The sequence below is a fragment of the Brachionichthys hirsutus genome, chromosome 11 (assembly GCF_040956055.1).
Source record: "Brachionichthys hirsutus isolate HB-005 chromosome 11, CSIRO-AGI_Bhir_v1, whole genome shotgun sequence".
NCBI classification, from domain to species: domain Eukaryota; kingdom Metazoa; phylum Chordata; class Actinopteri; order Lophiiformes; family Brachionichthyidae; genus Brachionichthys; species Brachionichthys hirsutus.
In genome coordinates, this window is record NC_090907.1 from 11,609,355 (window position 1) to 11,633,511 (window position 24,157).

General features: G+C 46.7%; 1 protein-coding gene across 1 annotated transcript in view; it reads right to left on the reverse strand.

Annotated features, from left to right (window-relative positions):
- The window catches only part of phldb1b (pleckstrin homology-like domain, family B, member 1b), a 44,378-nt gene that overhangs the window by 4,204 nt on the left and 16,017 nt on the right, over positions 1-24,157 (reverse strand). The window contains exons 6-20 of the mRNA XM_068745410.1: positions 20,359-21,830; positions 15,896-16,186; positions 15,223-15,369; positions 14,976-15,113; positions 13,765-13,893; positions 11,976-12,131; positions 10,822-10,932; positions 10,649-10,738; positions 9,056-9,217; positions 7,471-7,611; positions 4,444-4,560; positions 4,221-4,326; positions 2,494-2,806; positions 1,732-1,822; positions 879-1,025 (exon numbers count right to left, since the gene is read on the reverse strand). Of these exons, the coding sequence (XP_068601511.1) occupies positions 879-1,025; positions 1,732-1,822; positions 2,494-2,806; positions 4,221-4,326; positions 4,444-4,560; positions 7,471-7,611; positions 9,056-9,217; positions 10,649-10,738; positions 10,822-10,932; positions 11,976-12,131; positions 13,765-13,893; positions 14,976-15,113; positions 15,223-15,369; positions 15,896-16,186; positions 20,359-21,830 (3,611 nt within the window). The remainder of the gene's footprint in view (positions 1-878; positions 1,026-1,731; positions 1,823-2,493; positions 2,807-4,220; positions 4,327-4,443; positions 4,561-7,470; positions 7,612-9,055; positions 9,218-10,648; positions 10,739-10,821; positions 10,933-11,975; positions 12,132-13,764; positions 13,894-14,975; positions 15,114-15,222; positions 15,370-15,895; positions 16,187-20,358; positions 21,831-24,157) is intronic.

Consider the following 24,157-nt stretch of genomic DNA (forward strand, 5'->3'; position numbering starts at 1 on the left):
CCTGGCGGGATTTCCCCGTCCCCCTTGCCCCTCATCCTCCGTCCGCGGGAGCGTGGTGCGGCAGGGGTGGGGACGCCCGGGAGGTCGAGGGGGGCGGGTTCCTTCCCCGCGGGGCGGCGCGTCCGACACCGCGTAGCGGATGGCGGGCAGGCGGCGGTCCGGCGGCGGCGACTCTGGACGCGCGCCGGGCCCTTCTCGCGGATCTCCCCAGCTACGGCGCCCGCCCAGGGGGAAAGCCCCGCTTGCGCGGGCGGGCGTTAATTTCGTAACGAAAATAAATAGGCTTTAACGAAACACGGCTCGTAACGAAAGTGGGAAAATATACGTAAATTTGCCGCGTCGTTGCATAAACCGCAAGGTTCAAAATATTGGAAAAAAGTAGCGGCTTGTACACCGGGAATTACGGTAGGTCAATACATTGATGATAAACCAATCAGGAATAAATAATATAACCCAGTGAATTGTTTACAGTTTAACCTCCTTTGGTTTAAAACATGAAACATTTTCAGCATCTAGACCCGTCGAGTCCAACACAACATTCAGGGAGGTCAGCCAATAATCGCAGTTTGTAGCCAGACAAAGAAGACGTTTGAAGTTTTTACCGTGCCAGAGCAGGAAAACATGATAAAGTGACATAAATGTTCCTCTAGAGCTCCGAGAACATCGCATCAGTTAGCAAAAATTAAAATTCAGTTGGCTGTGAACCCCGAGCTCTGATAAGTCATTTAATCATGATCGGTCTTCAATAATAGATGACGTCAATGACGAAGAGACTTCATACGGGTCTTTTTAAATAAATTTGCTGGTGTGAAAATGATTTGTGCAGTAGATGCCATGTTCCACATTTTCTCAGACTCCACCAGTCTCATTTCACTAACCTGAGACAAGTTCTTGGCTCTCATCTTCACCTCCTTCTCTACCAGCAGCTGCCTGTTGACAGTCTCATCCTGCAGCCGTTTCTCCGCATCCTCCCTCTTCCTCCTCTCCTCCTCCAGCATCTGATGGCGAGCCAGGCTCTCTCTTTCCTGGAGGACAGGGCATGAAACATTTTATCATCGCTTTTCAGCTGGAGTGATAGTCACACATGTCTGATCCCTTCAGCAGAGAGAACCAATTAAACATTCTTTGTCTTTTAAGGGATCCTCGAATATGATTTAATATGCTTTGATCTTTCTGGACTTGTAGTGTCTTCCCAGCCTCGGTTAACGGAGAAGCTAGCGGTAGATTGGAGCGAGTACCGTTAGCATAGACTCACAATGCTATCTAAATGAAATGCGTGAGTGATTCTTTTAAGAAATAACAGTTATTTCCAATCAGACAAAGAGCGCTAACATGTCAGGCAGTGCTAGTTAGTTAGCGGCAGGAGAGGATGTGCTAATGTTGCCGGGTTGAGATTGTCTCCGGAGCTGATCAAAAATACGACGTTCGTGCAAAACGTTATCGTATGCTGCGCGAGCAAGTTCAATTCAACCTTGCAAGTATTGCAAGTTGCCCTGCTGTCATCCCTTTTTTGTGATATAAAGAGAAACTTTGGAGCAGCTGTGCCTCTTAGGCACCATGTTTCCAGCTGGCTGCCTGGTGAGTGGCGTCGCTACTCAAGTTGCGTAAATTATGATACGTGCATAGCGACGTTATGCCTGTCCACTGGAATCAATTTCAAAAATGGCAAATGATTCCAAGTAATTGAAACACTGAGAACCGGTTCTTGGCTCCCTAGGTATGGACTCTTACCCGGGACTCAATAAGTCTGGCTTTCTCCAACTGGGCCTCCTTTAGCATCTTCTCCATCTCCTCAATCTTCAGTGTGTCCACTCCTCCCACACTGGTGTGAAATACAAAAAACACAGCATTAGCACAAGCCCACAACTCATACAGCTAGCCACAAAACATCTCAGAGCTCCAAAGTACCAGAACCACACTTTCAACACAAGTAAAAGCCGATTTGACTCATTAATCATTACTACTACTATCATTACTACCGGGGCGTGTCCTACCTGGACAGGTTATCTGGGTGTGTACTACCTGGGCGTGTCCTACCTGGACAGGTTATCTGGGTGTGTACTACCTGGGCGTGTCCTACCTGGACAGGTTATCTGGGCGTGTACTACCTGGGCGTGTACTACCTGGCCAGGTTATCTGGGCGTGTCCTACCTGGACAGGTTATCTGGGTGTGTACTACCTGGGCGTGTCCTACCCGGACAGGTTATCTGGGTGTGTACTACCTGGGCGTGTCCTACCCGGAAAGGTTATCTGGGCGTGTCCTACCCGGACAGGTTATCTGGGTGTGTACTACCCGGGCGTGTCCTACCCGGAAAGGTTATCTGGGCGTGTCCTACCCGGAAAGGTTATCTGGGCGTGTCCTACCCGGACAGGTTATCTGGGTGTGTACTACCTGGGCGTGTCCTACCCGGACAGGTTATCTGGGTGTGTACTACCTGGGCGTGTCCTACCCGGACAGGTTATCTGGGTGTGTACTAACTGGGCGTGTCCTACCTGGACAGGTTGTCTGGTGAGCACGCCGAGTTGTCCCCTGTTGAAACGCTGGTGTCCAGGCTGTCGGAGCTCTCCAGGCTCAGGGTGTCGTATGGCTGCTCCCCGGCAGACAGCGGCTGATGATGGAGGATGGAGTGGTGAACCAGGGGTGGAGGTGCAGGACTGCAGGCCATCAGCGGGGAGTACGAGGGCGACAAGGTCATGAGGTGCGTCTGAGAGCTGTGGAGTGCCTCCCATTGACACTGGGCCTCGGCAGCAGCTCGCTGTTTGAGTTCAGCCAAACGACGGCGCTGCTCATCGATCACCTGCTGCCCTGGAGGGGGGGGAGCGAACGGCAGAGTGGACATTCTGACAAGGGGAGACTCAGCCTGGACCCAATGCATCAATTTATATATGATATAATATGTAATATAATACTAGAAAAGCACTCGGCGAGCGCAGACCTCCGCCAAGCATCTCAATCCCCTCGTAGATTGGATTCACAACGTCCAAATGTTGATCCGTATCTTGGATGTTATTGTGAGAAAATGGGTAGTTGCAAAATAAGAATTTGCTTCAACCCAAGCCTTTTCAGTTCCTCAGGGTTAAAAAGCTTTTAAAATATTGTCCTTCGTCTCAGTTTCTGTGAAAAGTGAACTGAAATAACATTCATTCAAGAAGAACGTCCGCAGTGCACCCGAACAGAGGAACCTCTTCCTGCACAACAATCGCCACAAACCAGGAAACCATGAACCACACACATGAGGATGTGGTAAAAGAAACCTGCAGAAGCCCAGCAGGCCAAAACCACAACGCTAACCATCTGCCTCCTCATATTTCAAAGCATGGCTGCTGCACCTGATGACTGGTAAAGAGCCCGGATCAATAACTCCAGAGGCAGAACTCACTGAACGTCAACATGCAACATGTATTCTCTGCTGGCAGAAGCATTCGTGGAAAATTGATGTGAGAAGAACGGCCTGCTCCATGGAGCAGAAACAAGGAAAGACAAAAAGAAAGCTTTGGGGGAGACGAGTTAATGACATAGCAGAGATGGAGGAAACAGAGAAGAGGAGGATGAAGAAGGTTGGATGAAGGCAGAGCTAAGATTCATACATAAATAAAAGCTGCCAGACGGGCTTAGGTTCACCGTGAGACATACAGTGGAACCTCGGTCCTCGAACAAAATAAAATGCCTCGGGAGTAGAACACACGAGTGGATCCGAGGCCAACAGGGTATTACGGAACAAATGATGCTCGAGAACCGAGGTTCCACCGTAGTCTTCAAGACAGCCTTTGGTTTTCACGCGTGTTTTCAAACTGGCTCCTGATTGGCTCCCTGTTCTGTTCTCTGCAAACTGCTGACATTAAATCATCTGCTCCTCTTTCCAGATTGAATGTGTGTGTGTGTGTGTGTGTGTGTGTGTGAAACTGAGATAGCTAAAGAGAACTGATGGGATTATCTGTGTTGTCTCTGGGCCTGACTTTCTGCAGCTCGGCATGGTTCCTTTTAAAAACTGACCAGCTCTGGAGCGCAGGGTGGAGAACCCTCTCTGATATGACGCACAGATCACCTGGTGGAATCACAAGCATCGTCAGCAGTCAGCTGTTAAGGTGAAACAGCGGAGCCCAGTTTCCATCCAGTTTACGTCTTCAGGAACTTGCAGGCTTATCTCAGTCCTGTCATCCAGGGTTAACATGTACATTATGAAGTGCTGAAGAATGAATCGTTCGGTGTCACACGCTACCTTTCTGCTGCAGAGCCAGCTGTCTCTTGGTCTCAATGTCCTGCAGGGTTGCAGCCAGGTTCCTGGGCAGGCTGCCGGTGCAGTTGGCTACCAGCAGGTGGCTCTGCTGGGTCACAGGGAACAGACGTCATGCGAGAGAAAAACAAACCTGCGTCGGGCTTTAGCATGCTGACTAAATGGCTAAATGCAAAGGCTGACGGTGCAGAGGGTGAAGCCTGAGTACCCTCGAGCTCGTGTTGCGTCCCAGTGTTGATGTTCCGTGTTGCAGAGGGGACACAGAACCAGATTTATGCTGATGAAGAGACTGATCCGGATCACTGTCCGGTTTGGAGCGGAACACCTGAAGGAAGACAAAAACCAAGAACGGTATCGAGAGGAGTCCTTCTGTAGGAGATTGAAAAATCGATGGATCACACTGGTTCACTGAAATTGATACCTCACTGATAACAATACCGGTAGATGAAAAACTCCGTCTGACACACACTCAGACTTTATCTGTAATCATTACCCTCGCCGAAGCGGAAGCGAGGGTATTGCAATTGGGTGCGTTTGTCTGTTTGTCTGTTTGTCTGTCCGAGCGCATAAGTCAAAAACTAGTAACCCAATCGACTTGAAAATTTTACACAAGCAAGGTTCTGTCCGTGGCTCGGTCCTCCCCGAGAATGGCGTTGATCCGGATCTGGATCCAGATTCTAGAATTATTTTTACATCTGGAATTGTGCCTGTGCTGTAAACTGCCACTTTAAGAGGGAGGGACACGAATGGCATGATGGGAAAAAGAGTCCAGAAGATGGCTTGTAGTACATTCCGGAGCAGCAAGCTAGAGCAGGTTTGGCCCCTCTGATCCGGAAGCCCTGTTTACTGTCTCACAAGATCCAATAGTCTTTTGGAGGCGAGGGTCTGCAATCTCTGATTGTCGTTCTAGTTTACTGATACGTTATTTATGGATGATGATTTCAGACACTCAGCTTATTCCAAATGCAACTCCTGAACCATCTTTATGGTTTTTTTATGTTCATGAAAGCGGTGATATTTAACCGCCGTCGATAATCTTATGGGGAGATCCTCCCAACATGCTTCATGAATACGTGTCCTTTGTTTAAATTTTCCACTTTATTATCCAAACCCGATCAAACTCGCCTGTGCAAAATAAGACAACCTTTCAAAATAGCAAGGAGCTAATTGCTGCAGTAAAGACATTATGGGGAAGCAAGAGTTCATCATTTGGCCGAATGGACGTCTTCCTGGTTGCAGTTGCTATAACCATCCTGCCACCCTGTCAAAGTCGTTTACTTTTCATGTCAGAACAATTTAGCTTACCGGTAATTTACAAACATGGTTTTTTTACGCCTTCTGTATTGTTCACAATGAACTTTATACTACGCAGCTTCTATTTGTTCACATGATAATTTACGAGTACCTTTTCTGGCTTTTGATTGGGTGGAACACCAAGCGCCCAACTCGAGTCACTCTCTATCTCTGACAATAATATGACAGAGATGTTCAATGTGTCCAGATGTGTGATACCATGTATTTCAACCTCTGCAAATATTTGACTATTTCATGACTTCTAAGGCAAATTATAGTCTGAATTGCAAATGGCACAGGATATTAGTCAATAGCCAAGCATGCTATTGGTGGCTGTATTTGGTTGTTGCAGCTGCAAGAGGAGCAAATCAAATTCTACAGTATGACCAGATTCCTGCTCGTAAAAAGCATGTTTATTTACAAAAACCTAATTTACATATTAATCACACATACAAACATTAGAAAGGAAAGAAAGGAAAACGAGAGTCACAATCAACAAATAAATAAGTGAATAATATAGACGCTAATCAACTATACGTGAACTAATAAACGAAGCCAACCACCGTCTGAACGCAAGCTTCTCAATGAACACCGAGCACAGCAGCTCTTTCACACCGCAAATGATTCGCTTTCATTCATTGCTCTGAGGCGGTCAATAGCAAGTCTTGTATTCTCGTACACAGTACTACTCCTGCTTGCTTCTGCCACAATGAACAGATTGATGACCCCCCCCCCAAATGGCATTTGTTCAATGATAGACGGAAACATCAAGCATGAATACTTCCTGGGTGAATGCAGCCATATTTGAATCCAATGTTGTTCTAAAACAGGGATGGGCAAACTACGGCCCATTGGGCCTTTTTATGCGGCCCGACGAACTTGTCCAAATTATATTATTAAATTACATTTGATTGTAATTAAACCTCATTTATTTGACCTTTTCCCTGTAATGCTGCCTGTAAAAGGCCAAATCCTTTCATGTAATGGCTTTTACATGCCATTTATATTAGTTCACACAAACATCCATCTGTCAAATTTTAGAACCCATTGTGGCACGCAAGTTAAACAGTCTGCCCACCCCTGTTCTAAAACCCTTGTAGCGTGTATGGATCTCATTGGATGGGGTGAAATGATTCCTTCGATCACTACTAATTGTGTTTAGATCTGCATTCATATTTTGCGTGAATGCTTATTTCTGAATTATAATGTGTTGGCTTCACTATTGCTGTAATGTGAATGTCAAGTCAAGCCGGTAAAAGATCGTCTGTCTTACGAAAAAGAATGTTTTAAAACAGTTACACAAGATAGTACTGATTAAATTACATCTGTCAGCAAGTAACGATACAAACCTCAAACCTAACATAAAGTGATCTGAGCTACTTCTTGCATGTTTTGAGGGAGCATCTTTCCTGTAGTCAGCCAGAATCTCCGTCTTTGTTCTGACAAAAGCTTTGTCTTCTCACATCCATGAAGTCTAACGACGGGGAAACTATAAAACCTCAATTTAACTGGACCTCCAGCACGATTTGAACATCCATTGACCTAGCAGGAGACAGTACATTTTCACTTTGTTTTATCTCAAAATGAACCCACAACGATGTCCACCAAGAGGAAATTGTCTTTATCTACTCCTCATATACAGAATCACGACGCAGCATAATATACTTGCAGTAATTTAACTGGATCGACTTACGACAAAAACCTGGGAACCAATTGTCGTCGTAGGTTTACGACGACCTGTAATATATTTGCTTAATTCAACATGACACTTTTATTATTGATTATTGCGCCTACTTTGCACTCAATTAGATGTTTATTTCAGAAACCTGTCTTATATTCTCTTTTACTGTATTAATCATCAGAATAATCAATGCATAACTGCAGCCCCACAGGAGAGAACACACCCCGAGGAACAAGTGGAGGAAGAAGGAAAGGCGTCTACCTGTAGCACAGGCCGTCGCCCTAACGGAGCCTTGGCTGGCAGAGGAGGACCACAGAGCTGGCTGGAGCCAGCCATCAGCTCCTGGTACCACTGCTCTAAATCTATCTTGGAGAGTGGGGGCCTCGAGGCCTCAGCCTGGCACTGGAGGGCACAGGGAAGCAGCAATGAGAGGCAAGGGAGGAGAGAAGAGGAAGAGAAGACAAGGAGGGATTAGAGAGCATCCTAAGACAGCAGGGAAAGGGAAGAAACATTTGTTTTCTGCACCATAAAAAAGCAATTATGGTGATTCTAGGACTGAACATTCTTAAACATCTGCCCTCCAGCTGCCATATTCCTGTTTCACATGTCTCTGTTCTAATCCTGCTGCACTGACCCAGTTTCTCACATTGAAGTTTTAATCTCATTTTGTTTTACTTCAGCGTTACATTATCCCAAACAAAAAATCCGTTGTTCCTGAGAACTGTGTTCCGAAAGCCAATTTACAACAGCTGAGTGAGACAAGCCATTCACATCCAGCCATGACCATGACTTTAAATAGCTTCACCGGCTCAGTGAGTTGGGACTTGGGTTGGGAACCGTAGGGTCACTGGTTCAAGTCCAGGACCAGAAAAAATAAATATTGAAAGTGGGCTGGTGGCCGGAGACGGGCCGGCCTACCTCCAGGGCAGCGCTGAGGTGAACCCTCCAATCCTTGAGTTTGTCTTTAAGCATTTTACCGTCAGTTAATCAATGCTTTTACTGTTACTGTCACTGAGGCTGATCGGGTCAGACTCAGAGTCTTTAAAACAAGGAGACAAGCTCTCTACAGGGACGGGATCAGTCTCATCTGGATATAAAAGACTCAAAATGCATCTTCCAGAGTGGGCCGACACACCTCCACCACATGTCCAAGGACGGAGTTTTTTGCTGCTGTGAATTCAGACTCCACTGAGGCTCCTGCAACATTTCTCATGTTAAAAAGTGCTTTTAAACTGGTATTATTGTGTGGTTTGCTAATCTTACTCTGAAAGATTAAAAAAAAGGCTTTGGACAAAGTGGTTCGCTCAAATAATATACCTTGATTCTTAGGTTTAAATTTTTCTTACAGATGTTTTTTATTGTACTTGTTGTATTACTTTATTAGTAAGTATTTTATGTGGCATTTTTTGGAGATGATCACCTTTTTAGCCGGGTTAGCCAGATTGAGGACGGGGTAAAGGTGTTCTGAACTACCACACCACTCTCAGCCACCTGGTTCACCTTCTCCACATTATAGAGACATATCACCACCGTGCTGTTCATATGGGGGGGGCTGATTTCATGCCGCCGTACCCAACCTTCACTGAGCAGTTTGATGGTATGCTGGTGTGTCAGCTGCTCGACCCTGGTACCTACGGACATGTTGTCCCTTTGGGCGGCCATATTTCTCCCTACCTCTGAAAACTACCCAAAATAGTACCAAGATTTATTATGATTACACTATATTAAACTAAATGTGGGGGGAAAAAATGGAAAAAATGACCAAACAGAATACACAAACGCTACGTTCTCCCAGCACATAAGCAAGAAAGAAAAAAAGAAAGAAAGAAAGAGATAGAGAACAAACCTCCACAGAGAAATAGTGGGGGGAGTAATGAGGAGACGGGAGGCAGGAGAAGCCGGGGTCTGGCTCTCTGGACTGAAAGGGCTGGTGAAGTGGAGAAGTCGGGGAAGACTCCACTTTAGGCATCCCATAACTGTGACCCATCTGGCCTACTGTCAGGTAGTCCTTTCACACACACACACACAAAGGGAAGAAGACAGCAGTGAAAACAGGCGGCAGCAGGAGGGACACTTGATTACGTCTTCATCATGAGGAAGCACGAATAAACCAGAAACAACTAGAAAAGCACTCAGAGAGCGCCGAGCAGCTCGTCCCCCTCCTAACTAGATTTACACCGTCCACACGGTGATCTGGATCAGCACCAAAAGCTTGGTAAATTGAGTTTTCAATGTTAAAATGTAATATTTTTTCCCCCCAACGTCATTCTGGATCCTATCCGGTTGAAATGTGGTGGTGGGATAGAGACCCCTCCATGACTGGGTCAAATTCCAGAAGCCTCGGTCATTAATAAACCGAGATACAGAGGAACACATTTTGAAGCTCCATTGACTGCAATGTTAACATAAATGTCAGTGATCCAGAATCCAGGATCTCTTCTGGATCATCACCAACATGTAATAATATGTTCCTGGTAACATTCCCGACATTTCCAGAATACTTCAGCCAGATCCGTCCAGAACACAGACAGACAGACAGACAGACAAAGGCTGGTGATTACATCACCTCTGCCTCGCCGGAGGAAACTAACAAAAGGTTTAAATGCTGCTACCTGAAGAACATCATGACGCAGGAAAAAGTGAGCACATATCACACACACACACACACACACACACACACACACACAACGCTGGTGAGGACACACACCACATAGGCCAAAACAGGACATCACTCTGCCTGACCTGGACCCATCCCTGCATATTACAGTCAGAGTTTAAAAAAAAAAACATTGCTTAGCAAGTGCAATTATTAATATACAACACAACTCCATTCAATCTGGCATAATAGCTGTGCTAAATGTAGCTCCTGAGGGGAGGCCGCTGCTGACACCACATGCAGCACAGTTAGAACAGCAGATGGAGCCACATGACATGAACAGAGAAGGATGAAGAGAGAAAGCACAGAGTAAGAGTCTAGCCCAAGCAGGAAGTGGTGGAGGCATCTCAGCGCCAGCTAACGCAGTAGCCAGATCCCAGCATAGCATGAAGAGCTCACTATCGCCCGACTGCTGCCATAGGCCGAGATTGATTCTCCCGCACAATCCTTCAGTCATCCTGTCATTCTGCAGGTCCTTCTCTCCATGGCACTGCAGAACCCTACCATCACTGCTAGCATTAGCATCTGAACTTTTACTTTTAGTATTTCCTGTATAGCAGCTCTCATCCGCGTATAATGAACCACTGGTCATATTGTTCGTGTTTATGTTCCGTCTGCTCCCGTTTCTCTCCGTCTCTCCCCGCTTCATGTCGTTATTTATGTCAGTTTTAGGGGGAGAGACAAAAAAGAGGAATCACAGGCAGGTCAACCATGCGTGTGTGTCCAGTCCAGTGCGTGTGCACACGCACACACACACACACACACAGTTTCAGCAGGCCTCACCTCTCTCTTTGCAGAGGACGGCCTAGGGAAGCTCCTCCCTCCTGTCAGGCTGTGGTACCTCTTCTCCAGGGACGCCAGCCTCTCCTTCTCCTGAACGTCATCACAGAACGCATTTCAGGACAGAACTGCAGAGCAAACGTCACACCTGTCCGAAACCAGTTTGAACCGGTTACCTTCTGGAGCGTTTGCAGCGTAAGGGTCCGGTCTTTGGCCACCTGCTCGTACTCCTGAGACGCCTGCAGACTGAGCTGGTTGGCCTGGTTCTCCAGAAAGGACATCTTCTCCTACACAAAGACGTCCATCTTTAATCGATTAAACCAAAACCCCTGACCAGGCCAGAGCAGAAGCCACTGAATATCGATCAGGATGGAGGAGCAGATCCAGCAACGCATGATGAGGCGTTATCGCACAAGCAGCCAGGAAGTCGTGGTGGAAAAACAGTTTTCACGTGTGTCATGGTCATTGTACGTACTACGTAACTACAAACACACAACCTCCATCATTGACCTGAGGTAAGGAGTTTTATAGACGGATGAGTGTGATTTATCTCAGCAGATTCAGCTGAGCGGGCTTCTTCGGTCTCAGCAGAGGTTTGCACTTCCCTGCCTGTCGTTCTGGTCCCAGCTGTGGCAACAGTCCTGCTTAACGGTGAATACAGGACGGACATGAAAGGGTGAAGACCCAAAATCCTCCGAGTGTCACACCAGTCATCTGTCTACACCCTGTCTGTCTGCTGCCCATCGGTCTAAATTAATGAAGCTTGTCACATGTCTTTCTGCCTGTCTCTCTTCCTGCAGTATGTCTCTGCCTGCTGCCTGTCTCTCTGCCTGCTGCCTGTCTCTCTGCCTGCAGCCTGTCTCTCTGCCTGCAGCCTGTCTCTGCCTGCTGCCTGTCTCTCTGCCTGCAGCCCATCGGTCTAAATTAATGCAGCCTGTCACATGTATTTCTACCTGTCTCTCTTCCTGCAGTATGTCTTTCTACCTGTCTTTGCCTGCTGCCTGTCTTTCTGCCTGTCTCTCTCCTATTGTCTTCTCTCTTTGTGCTGTGTGGGTTCTCTCAGGTTTCCTCCCACCTCCAAGAACATACAATTTGGGTGAATCGGTTCCTCCAAATTGTCCGTAGTGCATGTATGAGTGTGTGTGTGAGTGGTTGTCTGTCTCTGTGTGGCCCCGTGATGCCCTGGCGACACATTTGAGGTGTACCCCGCATTCTACCCATAACAAGTTGGGAGAGGCAGCAGCAAATCCCGTGACTGTGAACATGGATGGATGGATGGATGGATACTGCTGCAGGGCTGATGGGCACCGCTTGTCGGGTGTGAACTCACCTTCCTCCGTGCCACGCTGCTCTGGTACTCCCCTCGTTCCCGGAGCAGCTGCTGGCTCATAGTTTCTCTTTCCTCTTCCAGGCTGCTCTCTCGCTCCAGCTGCTGAAACTCCAGGTCCTCAAACTTCTTGGTTCCTGCATCCAGCAGCTCTCCATCCTGGAGCAGGGTCACATGCAACATCAGCGAACGGGATCCAGCATCCATTTAAGAGCTCATTCTAAGAGTAGCATACGCTAGCTGCTCAGAGGAAAGCCAGCAGCTTTCTAAAATCCTTTAGAGCGTGGCTGAGAGGAGCCACGCTCTAGAGCATGATCCCTCTGCAGCACACGGTGGCTGGTTGGGTTCTCCAACAGGGACATCAGCAGATATATCTGAATGAACGCAGAGAACGTGGTCGAGAACATCTTGATATATAAAAACTAAGAATATGATTTAGAATGTATTGGCGTCTGCAAACTGAGAACGTGTGAGAATAAAACAAAAACTTTGTTGCTCTACACAGTCACGCAAATAAAAACAGCATCATTAATGATCACAGGAGAGCGAGCTCACACAGAATGGATCTAGTTCAGGCCTTTGTTAATGGATTAGTGAGGCTATACAACTGATGCAAGCAATGACGAATCACAGCTCAGACTCACACATGCAGTGACCAAATCACACCAGACTATCACGAGCAGTGACTGAGTACGATGACCTGGACTGGAGGAGGAGGGGGGGGGGGCTCCCGCAGCCTAGCCTTAGGATAACAAACGGTCTGAGCGAGACGGCCGTGACAGAGAAATGCTAAGCTAGCTGCAGTTAGTGGAGCCTTAACTCTCCACAATAATGACTGTTTTCATTCCTTTTTTTTTTAAGTGGGGAAACTAACAATGTTCGCCAAGTGAGTTTTTTTTTTATTTTTTTTATCATTTAGAGACATTAATTTATCGAGTGCCATTGATGTCTAAAGACGGTTTTTCTAACCCAAACTTTCACTGCCAACCCTGACATTGAGATCTGCCTCTCTTCAGCGGCCAATAACTCCAGAACGAACAACGGTAGGAACACACTTCTTTTTTCCTGATGACGGGAGATACTTTCGTCTCTCATTTGGTAGATTCATTGTGTGCGTCGTCATAGTAAAGAATATTCTGTGAGGCTTGGAAAATAGGGGGAAATGCACGAAAACTGGCGCACTCAGCATATAGCTGAGCTGAAAATGGCCGGCACTCAATGAGTTAGCTTTGGCTAAAGCAAGCTGTGGCTCGGTGGGTTGGGCTTTGGGCTGGGAAGCGGAGAAGTCCACCGGTTCGAGTCCGGTTCAGACGAAATGTGGCTGGAGAGGGTCCAGTCTATCTCCAGAGCACTAGCATACGCTTGAGCAAGCACCCCCCCCCCCCCCAACTGCGCCGATCATGGCGGCACCTTCAGCCTGTTCCCTCTCTGCATGCTATATGCACGTGTGTGTGGTTGTTTCAAGGGGCCCGTTGAACTAGGGTGTAAATGTCATTCGTTGTGTGTTTGCAGTGTTACAATGACAATAATAAAAGGCTTTAGGCTTGGACATTGTGAAGCAACCTACTTTTTAAAAGAAAACCCATCCCATGACGTCTCTTTGTTATCGTTACTGATGTCACAAGTCAGATTTAGCTCCTCGGTTTTCACCAAATACTTAGCTAGTACAATAAACCTCGTCATTGTACTATGGCTCAGGGCTCAATGACAGGAACACGTTACTACACAGCGATGCCTCTGGCTGGGGGTTGGTGGGGGCGCTCTAGAAGCTTCTGTGTCACTGACGACCCACCCTCTTGAGCTGTTCCTGCAACTGTTCCCGCAGAGACTCGGGACAGTTATGAAGCTGGTTCTTCAACTCAGCGTAGCCCTCCTGGAGGCTCTGCAGGGCCCGGCGCTCAAGCTCAACATTAGCCCTCTCCTGGGAAGACACAACCACGCAGAGAAAAGGGTGGAGGAGAGAAGGAGAGAGAAACACATTGCTCAAAATCCATGCCATGCACACGACAAAGGTCATGTTAGCCATCAAGCAGGTGGTGACGGATTGTTGGGTCTGGCAGGAGCCTGGATGCTGAACTGTGGAGATCCTAAGTTCAAAAATCAGTCCGGATTCATTTTAATGCTCTCTCACTCACACACACACACAGAACATCACATACATCAACCTCTACAAACAGTCTGACAGGAATTTAACAGTCCATCATGTTGGTTCTTTGGGTCAACCCAATTCATTTAGACTTATCAGATTACTTTACATCATTCATAAAGAAATCAAATGATAGATTTTTTTCACTCCGGTGGACCAGGGAACCATAGCGGACGGGTGCAATGTGGATTGGGTGGCAGCCGACTGCAGGGGGCTCGGTGACAGGATCCCTGGACACAGAGACTAGTTCTAGGGACATGGAATGTCACCTCGCTGGGGGGGGGGCGGCTTGTGACGGATGTTGAGAAGTACCGTCTAGATAGGGTCGGGCCCACCTCCACCCACAGCTTGAGCTCTGGGCCTGAACCTTCTGAGAGGGGCTAGAACTCAGGAAGAGCAATGGCATCGGTTCTACTGCCCTTTAACTAGCTATACTATATCTGGTCATGGTATTAAACCACATATGGCAATATCTACATTCAGGTGGTCGCAGGTCAAAAAATTAGGATTTTTACAGCACGAAAAATTCAAGTAATGCATTTTTAATGAGCAAATAACCACTGTTCTATGATTCATTTGGCTGAAGTGTCTTTTATTTTTATTTCATCACTTTGTATGGTCACTGTTGTTTGCTTTTTTTTGCGACAGAACTGTCTGCAATTGTCCCCCACCCTCAGGTGAGCCGTTATGTCGAGCTGCATTTAGGTGTGGCTGGTTGTCGTGGATTTTGGGGACAGAGGTCAATCCTAACCCCCTAACCCAAAGAACCACAAGAACTCCAATGCTGTGAGGTCACCCAGACGCACAATAAACAAAGACCAGAACTGTGCCCCAGGTGTGTGTGTCTGGACCCTCACTTTGTCCTTTTCCCTCTGGATGCTGCTTTCCAGCTTGTCCAGCTTGTGCTGCAGCTGACAGATGGTGTCTGCTTCAGTCTCTATCTGGTCCAGCTCTGCCTGCCTCTCGCCCTGCAGCAAGGCACACTCCATCTCTGCCTGGAAAGGTATGCCACACATTCCCTCTATCAGCGGCAGTCCTGGCAGAGCAGACTCACCATCATGTGGTCTTAACAGTCCGCTAGCATCCACCTGCTGTACTGTCTACCTCTTGCTTGGACTCCTGCAGCTGTTGCTCCAGTTCCATCAGACGGCTTTTGAGCTCATCGATGCAAGCGACCACGCAAAACCTATCGTCTTCCAGATACCCCAGCTCCAGACGACCTGCGCCGCCCGAACCGGAAGAGTCTTCATGCTGCATTGAGAGGAAACTAGAGGTCAGGTATAAAAGGGAGGAAATTAAGTTCAGCGAGGATAGGAAGACTGGAGGTCAGACCTAATTCCTGTCCAATTTAAATAAATTAATTTAAATGTGCTGCCTCGGCTCTAATGCAGCAATATCTCTCCACCTGTAGACCCGCCCACAACAGATCATACTGGCTTCAAGACAACTCTGTCCGTGACTGAGAGTGAGAGCAGGAGAAACTTTAGAATCCCAGCAGTGGCATTACTGACAAAAGAACACAGCTAGGTTCTTCCAATATGGGAGAATATCTCATTGTTAGACTTCTAGAACAGCACAGAACCTAAGGTAAAACATTTTTACCTTGGAATATAACCATATATATATATATATAAGTTCAGATGCATTAAGACGCCGTGGCAAAGTGAACTTTACAAAAGGATCTTATGGATCCGCTGAAGCTCACTTTAACAACTATTCTGGTTCTGCAGCAGAACGCAGAGCATCTTTATTAATAGAGCATCGCCGTCCCTCTGACCTGTCTGTCTCCATTGTGCAGTGCTGATGCTGTGCTGGCAGCAGGAGATGTCCTCACCTCCTGATGAGTGCTCTCCGTACTACTACACTCTTCCTTTAGGTTGTCCTCATCACTCTCTCTCTGTTTCTGCGACAGACGGAGCGAGGCCGAGGATGTTGGCTTCTGCCCCAGGCCGTCCATCGGCCCTCCGGGGAAACCCATCCTTCCAGGGCCCGGGGGCCCCGAGCCAGTGCTCTCTCCTTTGTTGTATTCAGCGCAGAGGTTCATAATGGTCTCGAGGCGCTGCCTCTCCTGCAGCAACATTCAGAGACCACAGAGACACATCATGTTAGATCCATCTTTCCCTTTTAATCGCAAACAAGGACACATCGTCATTCTGACATGAGAATAATCTGAGCAAATGTTTGAACAACACAGACAGACACAGATTAAATCCACATTTATATCAGACATCAGCATTTTATGAACAAATGACCTCTACATTGCATTTTGGGTGTATGTTTTGGGTCATTCTCCATCTGTTTTAAGAAAAGGCCACCCATATACATATATAGCGCTACGGTGTCTCCTTCAATCTCAAATCCTCTACCAGAGACCTGGGAGCTTGAGGGTTCTGCGCAGGATCCGAGCCGTCCCCAGGACTGCGCTCTCATAGACGGAATTGTCGGGCGCTGTTCCTGGTACCTGCTGGAGCCATGGACCCAGCTTGGGGGCCACTGCCCCTAGTGCCCCAATCACTACTGGCACCAATGATGCCTTCACTCGCATGTTCTCCAGCTCTTCCTTCAGCACTGCCTCCTGGTGTTTCGCAAGCTTTTCGTGTTCTTTCTTCCTGATGTTGCTGTCGCTCTGGATTGCTGCATCTATCACTAATGCTGTCTTCTGATGTTTGTCCACCACCACTATGGTCAAGTGAACTTTTCAAAGGATCTTACGGATCTGCTGAAGCTCACTTTAACAACTACTGGCTTAGCAAAGCTGAGTGCATGATTCTGGTTCTGCACCAGAATGCAGAGCATCTTGTTCGCCTGGATCTGGACATCACACAGGATTTTGCCTTGATTGTTCTCAACCACCTTTGGATGTGACTTGGCTCTGGGGTCTCGAGTCTATACTCGGTACAGATGTTCCTGTACTCCATGCCGCTACCTGGTTATGTCGTTCCATGCATGCCTTGACTGCAAGGTGTGATGTGCTGCACTCTCAGGGGCTTCCTTCAATAGCCTGCCCCTGGGGTCCTGTCTGGTGTTGCAGACCCCATGGTATGTGTTAAATAAATACATAAATAAATAAATATGAGTGTACCCCAGAAGGCAGAGAACAGAGAGCAGGAAAAGTTGAATGGTTTACTTAACCAAAGCAGTAACGAAGGTACTGGTCAGCTGGAACCCTGAAAGTCCAATCAAGAAAAATCCACAGCCGAAAAATAAACAAACACTGCTAGACAAAAGGCGACTGGCTGGTGTCACGACAAGGAGTTAAACATAAAGTACCAGCCACAGGAGAAACTAGAAATAACTAGTTTATCCTGGAAAAACAAACGGACGAGGGCTCGGTCAGGAAACAAATGAAATTTGAGAAAGCAGCCTGAACGGGCAGAAATAACAAGTCAGGATACAAACACAACAACACAACCCGGAGTAACATCTAGACTCAACCTGCAACTGACGGACGGCTGTGACCAACACAGACGAGGCGACGCGGAGTGAAAGCTGGAATAAGGCAGCGAGAGTCAGCGTGGCACGAGGAAACAGCTAAAATAGTCTGACAGAGAACGCATGGGAAGCAGAGTCTGAAAGGGCTGCTGATGTTTCACTTACGGGACATGATTATCAGGATGCAGGTGCTCAGGAAACCCAAACGGAGCAGCCTGTGCGTTAAACATATTTTCCACTTTCTGTGTCTCGTGCAGATCTGAGTGACGTTTCTGCTGTAGCCGTTTCGACTGCTGAAGATGCATACTTCATTCAGGAAGGAGTGCTAGTGAGGAAGGGGGTTCCCCAAGGAGGGAGGAGTGTGGGCGCACCTGTTCTTCAGGTTGTAGTGCCAGATGATGATGCAGTTGGCTCATGATCAGTCAGGTGAGGAAGACCCTCCACGTTCTGAATTATTTTTATTTTATATAAAATGCTTCTTATTAAAACCTGTCGTGTGTATCAGCTCACGAGAAAAATAAATCAGCAAATTAAGCCCACTCCTGCAATTAGCCAACCATTTGAGCATCTATTCCTGGATTGTGCCGGTCCTTTAGGACCTTTTTGGCATCCAGAGGGTTATACAAAGTGTACCAACGTCATCCTGCACAAAGCCTCTCTGCACCGAATCCATGTTAAATTCAGAACAGAATTTCAACCCCATTGACGTGCCCTACTATCCATCCAGCACCTTAAACTCCCAGGACGCAGGATTACTCGTGATCCCTCACGCCTTCAAAACTAAAACAGGATTTAGAGCCTTTGGTTCTCAGGCCGCTCTCCCGTGGAACCGTCTTCAGTCCAAGAGACAGGCTCCTCCCTACATGTAAGCTTAAATCATTAATTTCAATAACGATTAGAATTCAGGTTAGTCCTCAGCTACGACGCAATTATTCAGACTGCTGGGGGGGGCGGGGGGGCGGGGGGGCAGTGAATGCCTCTCTCCTCCTCTCTCTCTCTACACATTCATGTACTTAGTTCCATTCAGTAACGTCGGGTCTTCACCAGAGCTTTTGTACTTTATTTACTCAGGTTACCATGGAGATGATCTACTGCTGGGATGATGGTTGACACTCACTGACATCATCATCATGTGTAATGCTGTTAAAAGTGGTTAAACATGCGTTTCTCTCTATCCCTCTGTGTGAGGGGTACAATTACAGAGGGAGAGAGTGGCGGTGAGAAACAGAGGGAGGGAGAGAGAGCGAGGGGGGAATACAGGGAGAGAGAAAACAGATGACAAGACAAATTGACTTGACTTTTAACTTCATGCACTGATTAGACTCAGGGTTCATCAATCCTTAAACTAAGTGTGTTATTCATTCATGTTTCTCCTCTTAACAACAGCTTGACATTTATTTTACACGGTACATGAAGCAAGACACAAATAAACCAACCAAGGTTTACTTGGTTCCGTCAGACAATATCTAGTAGACAATTTAGATTGATCTTATTAATACCAAATTCAGACAATCGAAACTGCAATCAAGTCAACAATTCTTGTTACGTTTAAAATCGGGCACTAGTTCAAAGGCCAAATTAAATACACTGTATCCATGAATGGCATAAAGGAAAAAAGAAACTGACGTATTATGAGAAACATTTATTTGAAAGGTATCTCTAAGAACTGTGAGCATTTCCTTTTTAATAACATGAAACCCGGATTGGTAGATGGACATGCAGCTATTGGCCGAGGATGTGCGTTCCTAATGTAGTGCTAGGTAGATAGGTGACTCCCCCTAGTGGAGAAATGACCAAACGGCAGACTGTGTAGCCCCACAGACTGTACCAGGTCTGGACTGCTCATTCCTACATTATACAGTCAACTGAAAATGAGTGAAAAGAAGACAACAGACATGATGTGTGCGAGTCATGCACCTGTCTAAAGACCGGTTTACAGCAGCTGGACAGAGAAGCAGAGTCACCTCTCCATCCCAGATAGACTGGCATGAATACCACCAACAGTCTGCACTGCTGGAACAGTTCAGCCTCCAACCACGAAAGTGCCAGAATTCTACCTCCTGTCGTTTAAACCACTCAAACAAGCACGCAAAAAGGCCGGTTGATGGTGGAAGCTAAACACCCTGGAGCCGAGGGATGTGTAGCACTCAGGCAGCGTGTAGGTGCAGAGTGTGTCTGCAGTAGCCCAACTATCGGTAAGCATGGGGGGTGAATTTTGTTCCCAATGGGAGGTGCTCGCACCCCCCCTGGGGTAGAGAGATGACCTTTTAGGAGGTACAACACCTTGGATTATGCAATTTAACCGAAATAATAAATCAATTTAAATGTTTAATGGTTAAGGATTTAAATCAAAGCTGCGTGAACAAGCTACGTGTATATGCTACACATAGCAGATAACCATGTGGATGGTGTAAATCTAATTACGAGGGGAATGAGCTGCGTGGCGGAGGTCTGCGCCCTCTCCGAGTGCTTTTTCTAGTTTTTCCTGCCCGCATTACTTGCATGAAGTCACAGTGACATTCATTCTAGTACAGCAAGTAAATGTTGATGCTATCCTTTCCAGCTAAAAAGCAACTATGAAGCAAATAATCCACAGGGTTTAAATATTGCATTCAATCTGTTTTAAGCTTCAGGTCAAATAAATTTGAATCTTTAAACAAAATATGTTTTATTCTTTAAATAAAATCGGATTTTACCCTTTAAATAAAACCTTTTTTGAACTTCAAATAAACTATTTGAGTAAATTTGTCTTTGGACTATACACCTGAAAGATTCTGTGATGTAAGCTATCATGTGTTCCAGACTCACCAGCCTCTCCATCTCCTGCTCTCGAAGCCTCTCCTCTCTTTGTCGTCTGTGGTACTCAAGCAGCTCGTCCTCATTGTCACTGATCTCCGAGATGCTGTTCTTCCTCTCCCTCATGCCCGGGTGGGGCCTTCCTGCAGACGTCTTCCTCTGTGTCCTGGGGCTGGCTACGGGGGATGAACCAGGCAAAGATCCTAAGCTGTTAGTAGGTGATAGCTTCCATACTTCCGTGCCACTGCTGCCCTCCATCATCATTGAGGTGGGTGACGGGCCGCGTGCTCGGACCACCCTGCCGGATGTTGTGTCCTCAGATGTAGATCCTGACTTGCGACGAAGCCGTGGACTTTCAGGAGCTAATTTCCATAGACTTGAGGGGCTGTCTGGAGTCCGAAGTGTGGTGACTGTTCCTGGGAGCGCCCCTTGGAATACCGGTACCCCTCTACGAGCCATTGAGGGGCTAAGAGGCGGCAGCTCTCTCATACTGCTACCCCCTACAGTACTGCCATTCAAATCCATATTTCTACGGTCAGTGCCAGGGCTTTCAGGGGGCTGCAGCGAGCGTGGATGCTGCTGGAGGGATGAGCCTTGGATGATATGGATAATGGGGTCTAGAGGAGGCTGAAAGGCTCTGGTGGGTTGAGAAAGCTGCCTGGAGGGGCTGGAAGTTAGCGAGCGATCAACTAGACTGTTCTGCTCTCTGAAGGGGCTGGCAGGCCTTTCCTGGAGCACTGAGGCTGCCATGGTCCTGGAACTGGTGGATGATAAGGATGGACAGGTAGGGAATTTGTGAGCAGGTCTGGGGCTACTTGGCACGGTGTTTCGAGTAAGGGATTCAGATGAGGAGAAAAGAGGGGTGTGTAGGCTTCCAGACCAATCTTGGCCTTGTCCTCTGCGGCTGGGCTTGGGGCTTGGAAGAGCCTCCGTTAAGATATGCCTCTTAAGCCTGGGGCTTTCCTGAACCTTCTGACCTACCCCACCACTGTTGAAGTTAGGCAATGTGGTTCGTGGATGGGGCAAAGGTGGAGGCTGGGTGGTGAAGTTGTAACTAGAGGAGCGTACAGGCACTGGTGGAAGAGCTGAAGTCTGGTCCTGGGTTTCTCCACTAGGAGTTGGGCTAGTGAAGCTCCCACTGCTGGCTGCTGAGGGAGAAGAGAGGGGGGAGAGGGGAGGGGATGCATTCTCATAGCTGGATCCAACAGACATGGCACCAGGGCTGGTAGGAGGCGAAAGCAGATACCGGCCTCCTCCATTGTACACGGGTGATAAAGGGGAGTGGCGAAGAGGTTGACTTCTAGTGGACTTCTTGCCCTCTGACGAAGAAGCCTGAGGGTCATCCATGGCTAGGGAGTCCATGATATCCTGCAGGTCTTTCTCAATGGAGCTGACAATCGCATGGTGCTCAGACTGGACTCTATCCCGTGCAGCTATGTGGGACTGGACTGAACCGGCCTGGTGATTCCCATTGATGCCAGACTCTGGTGTCACAGAGAAGGAAGACAGAAAACAACCGACATAAGACAGTTATAAAAATCAAAGACAAAATGGATACGAAATATCACGAGTCATGGCTACTACTTGGTGCGACTGTGTCTAAGACCTCAAACATGAGAGGTTATCAAACCTCAACAGAAACTTACATGCAAATTCATAGAGTGGAACAAATATTAGGTTGATATTTATTGTCATTGCACATGTACAAGTACAGAGTTTCGCATCTAACCAGAAGTGCAATTACTAGACAGTACTAGACAAGATTAACAGTTGCTGTGTACACAGATTTGGTTCTATGAACTAGTCATAATATATGGGTTTACAGATTAAATTAGAATATGCATAGTGCATGAACATACACTGGTGGACATACTATAAGAAGGTTAATTACATATTATACATACTATACAGGTTCACAGCCGATATGAACATAAGTACTATGGTCACAGGGTGTCCAAGCTCTCCATCAAACCTGCTGTTTCTCTCAAATCAGTGGCCGCTTCGCTGGTTCCTGACTCTGCACCCATTTGCCGACCCCAAAACAAGCAGGGGAACAAAAAAAATTTATTTAAAAAAATAGATCCCACTTGATGAGAGCCAAAACAATGACGTCATTGATACGTCTCGAGCGCATCAGGCCAAACTTCCGTTCAGGGCTAAGCTACCGGTAACGTGCCGGTAAAACGCAGGACTGATGGGACCGCCGACTCCCGTCTTGGGAACATTCACTTCGCTCCACGCGTTCCCGAATCAGAACACGTTCGGTCGCTGTAAAGCACGCTAGCTGTCGAATAAAGACTAATTAATTGAGCAGAATTACAAAATGAAATCCCAGTGACTAATTATTAAACTATGTTATCTGCAGAGAAGAGAGCGAACATCCGGAACTCCTGTTTGTGATGGAGTTCGGCTGGTTCGTATCCCGTAATTTGCTCGGGGTAACGCTCCAGCAGCGAGCGGTCACTGTTACTCACACGATGAGATAGAACCGCGACCCGGTGAGCTTCCGGTGCGCTTCACCCGCTGCACGACGCGCGTTGGGGCCCACGTCCTCGCGTGACGGAACCCTGCCGTGCGTGGCTCCACCCGCACACCGGGAAACGTGAGAGATTCACCGTGGAGGTGATGCTTCAGCCGGGGACTCTGGAGCTAGCCAGCCACAGCTGCTGCATTGGGAGCCACGGTGTCAAGTTACACGCAGCGTAGCATTGGGTTTCCGGTGACAATCTTCAAGATAAAATGTACGGTACAAGATGATACTCTAATAATAAGATGCCTTAAACGTCCCGATAAATAAATAGCTTTTAAGTTAATGTCCATTTAAACTAGAAATGGATTTTGTGATAATGAATCTGATATGATTTTGGATACCAAAATATCTATCTGGGGCGTATTGAAATACTGAACTTTTATTTTTTACTTTTGAACACATTGATTGATTGATTGAGTAAGTTTATTTCGAACATAAACATAAATGAGATCAAACAAACACATATATTTAACTATATCACAAATCAATAAAAAAAAATAACTTTACATCACACGCCATTCTCTTAAAAAAGAAAATGACCTTTATTTTGAAAGAAAGTTGTTCCGTTTCCTGTGTCACAGTTGCCTTGACGTAACACCAAAGATATTTTACGAGCGTTGCGCGGTCACTGATCCCTCTTACGTGGAAGGGCCACACGTGACCAGGCCGTGTTGAAGACAATGGCGCCATTGCTAAGTGTTGGACTGCAGCAGCCGTCAAATTGTGAACTAATAGGATTCACGCTTTAAAAAATTCTGACCATCTGACCATTCAAGGAAAGAGTAATCTACGGGGGTTCACAACTTGGTCCAGAATAGAGCTAAATGAAAACTTTTCATTTTCTGTTTACAGGAAAAAGGGTTTTCCTGACCCCTTTCATTATGCATTTGATATCATAATCATATATTATCTAGTATTACACTTTACAGTCATTTTATTCTTAGTGGAATGCAGAAAATAAAGTGCTATGAATCTCATATTTTTAAATCACTTAACCCTGAACATACTATAGGTCCTAAAATGCGGTTTTGATCATCACACACTTGTGATGTTCATTTGTGTGTAGTTTGCCTATTGTATGTTCTTTTACTGCAAGCTGGTTGATGGATTTGGCCACTGTCAGAATGATATTTTGATTTTGAAGTGGTGTTTCTTCTGTTGTTTTTTGTTTTTTTGAAGTCCTTCCTTGAACCTTGAAGTCCAGTAAAGTTCATCAGGTCGGAACTTATTATCTGTGTGTGATCTGTGTTTCCCAGTAGACGTGGTAACTATGTCCAGATT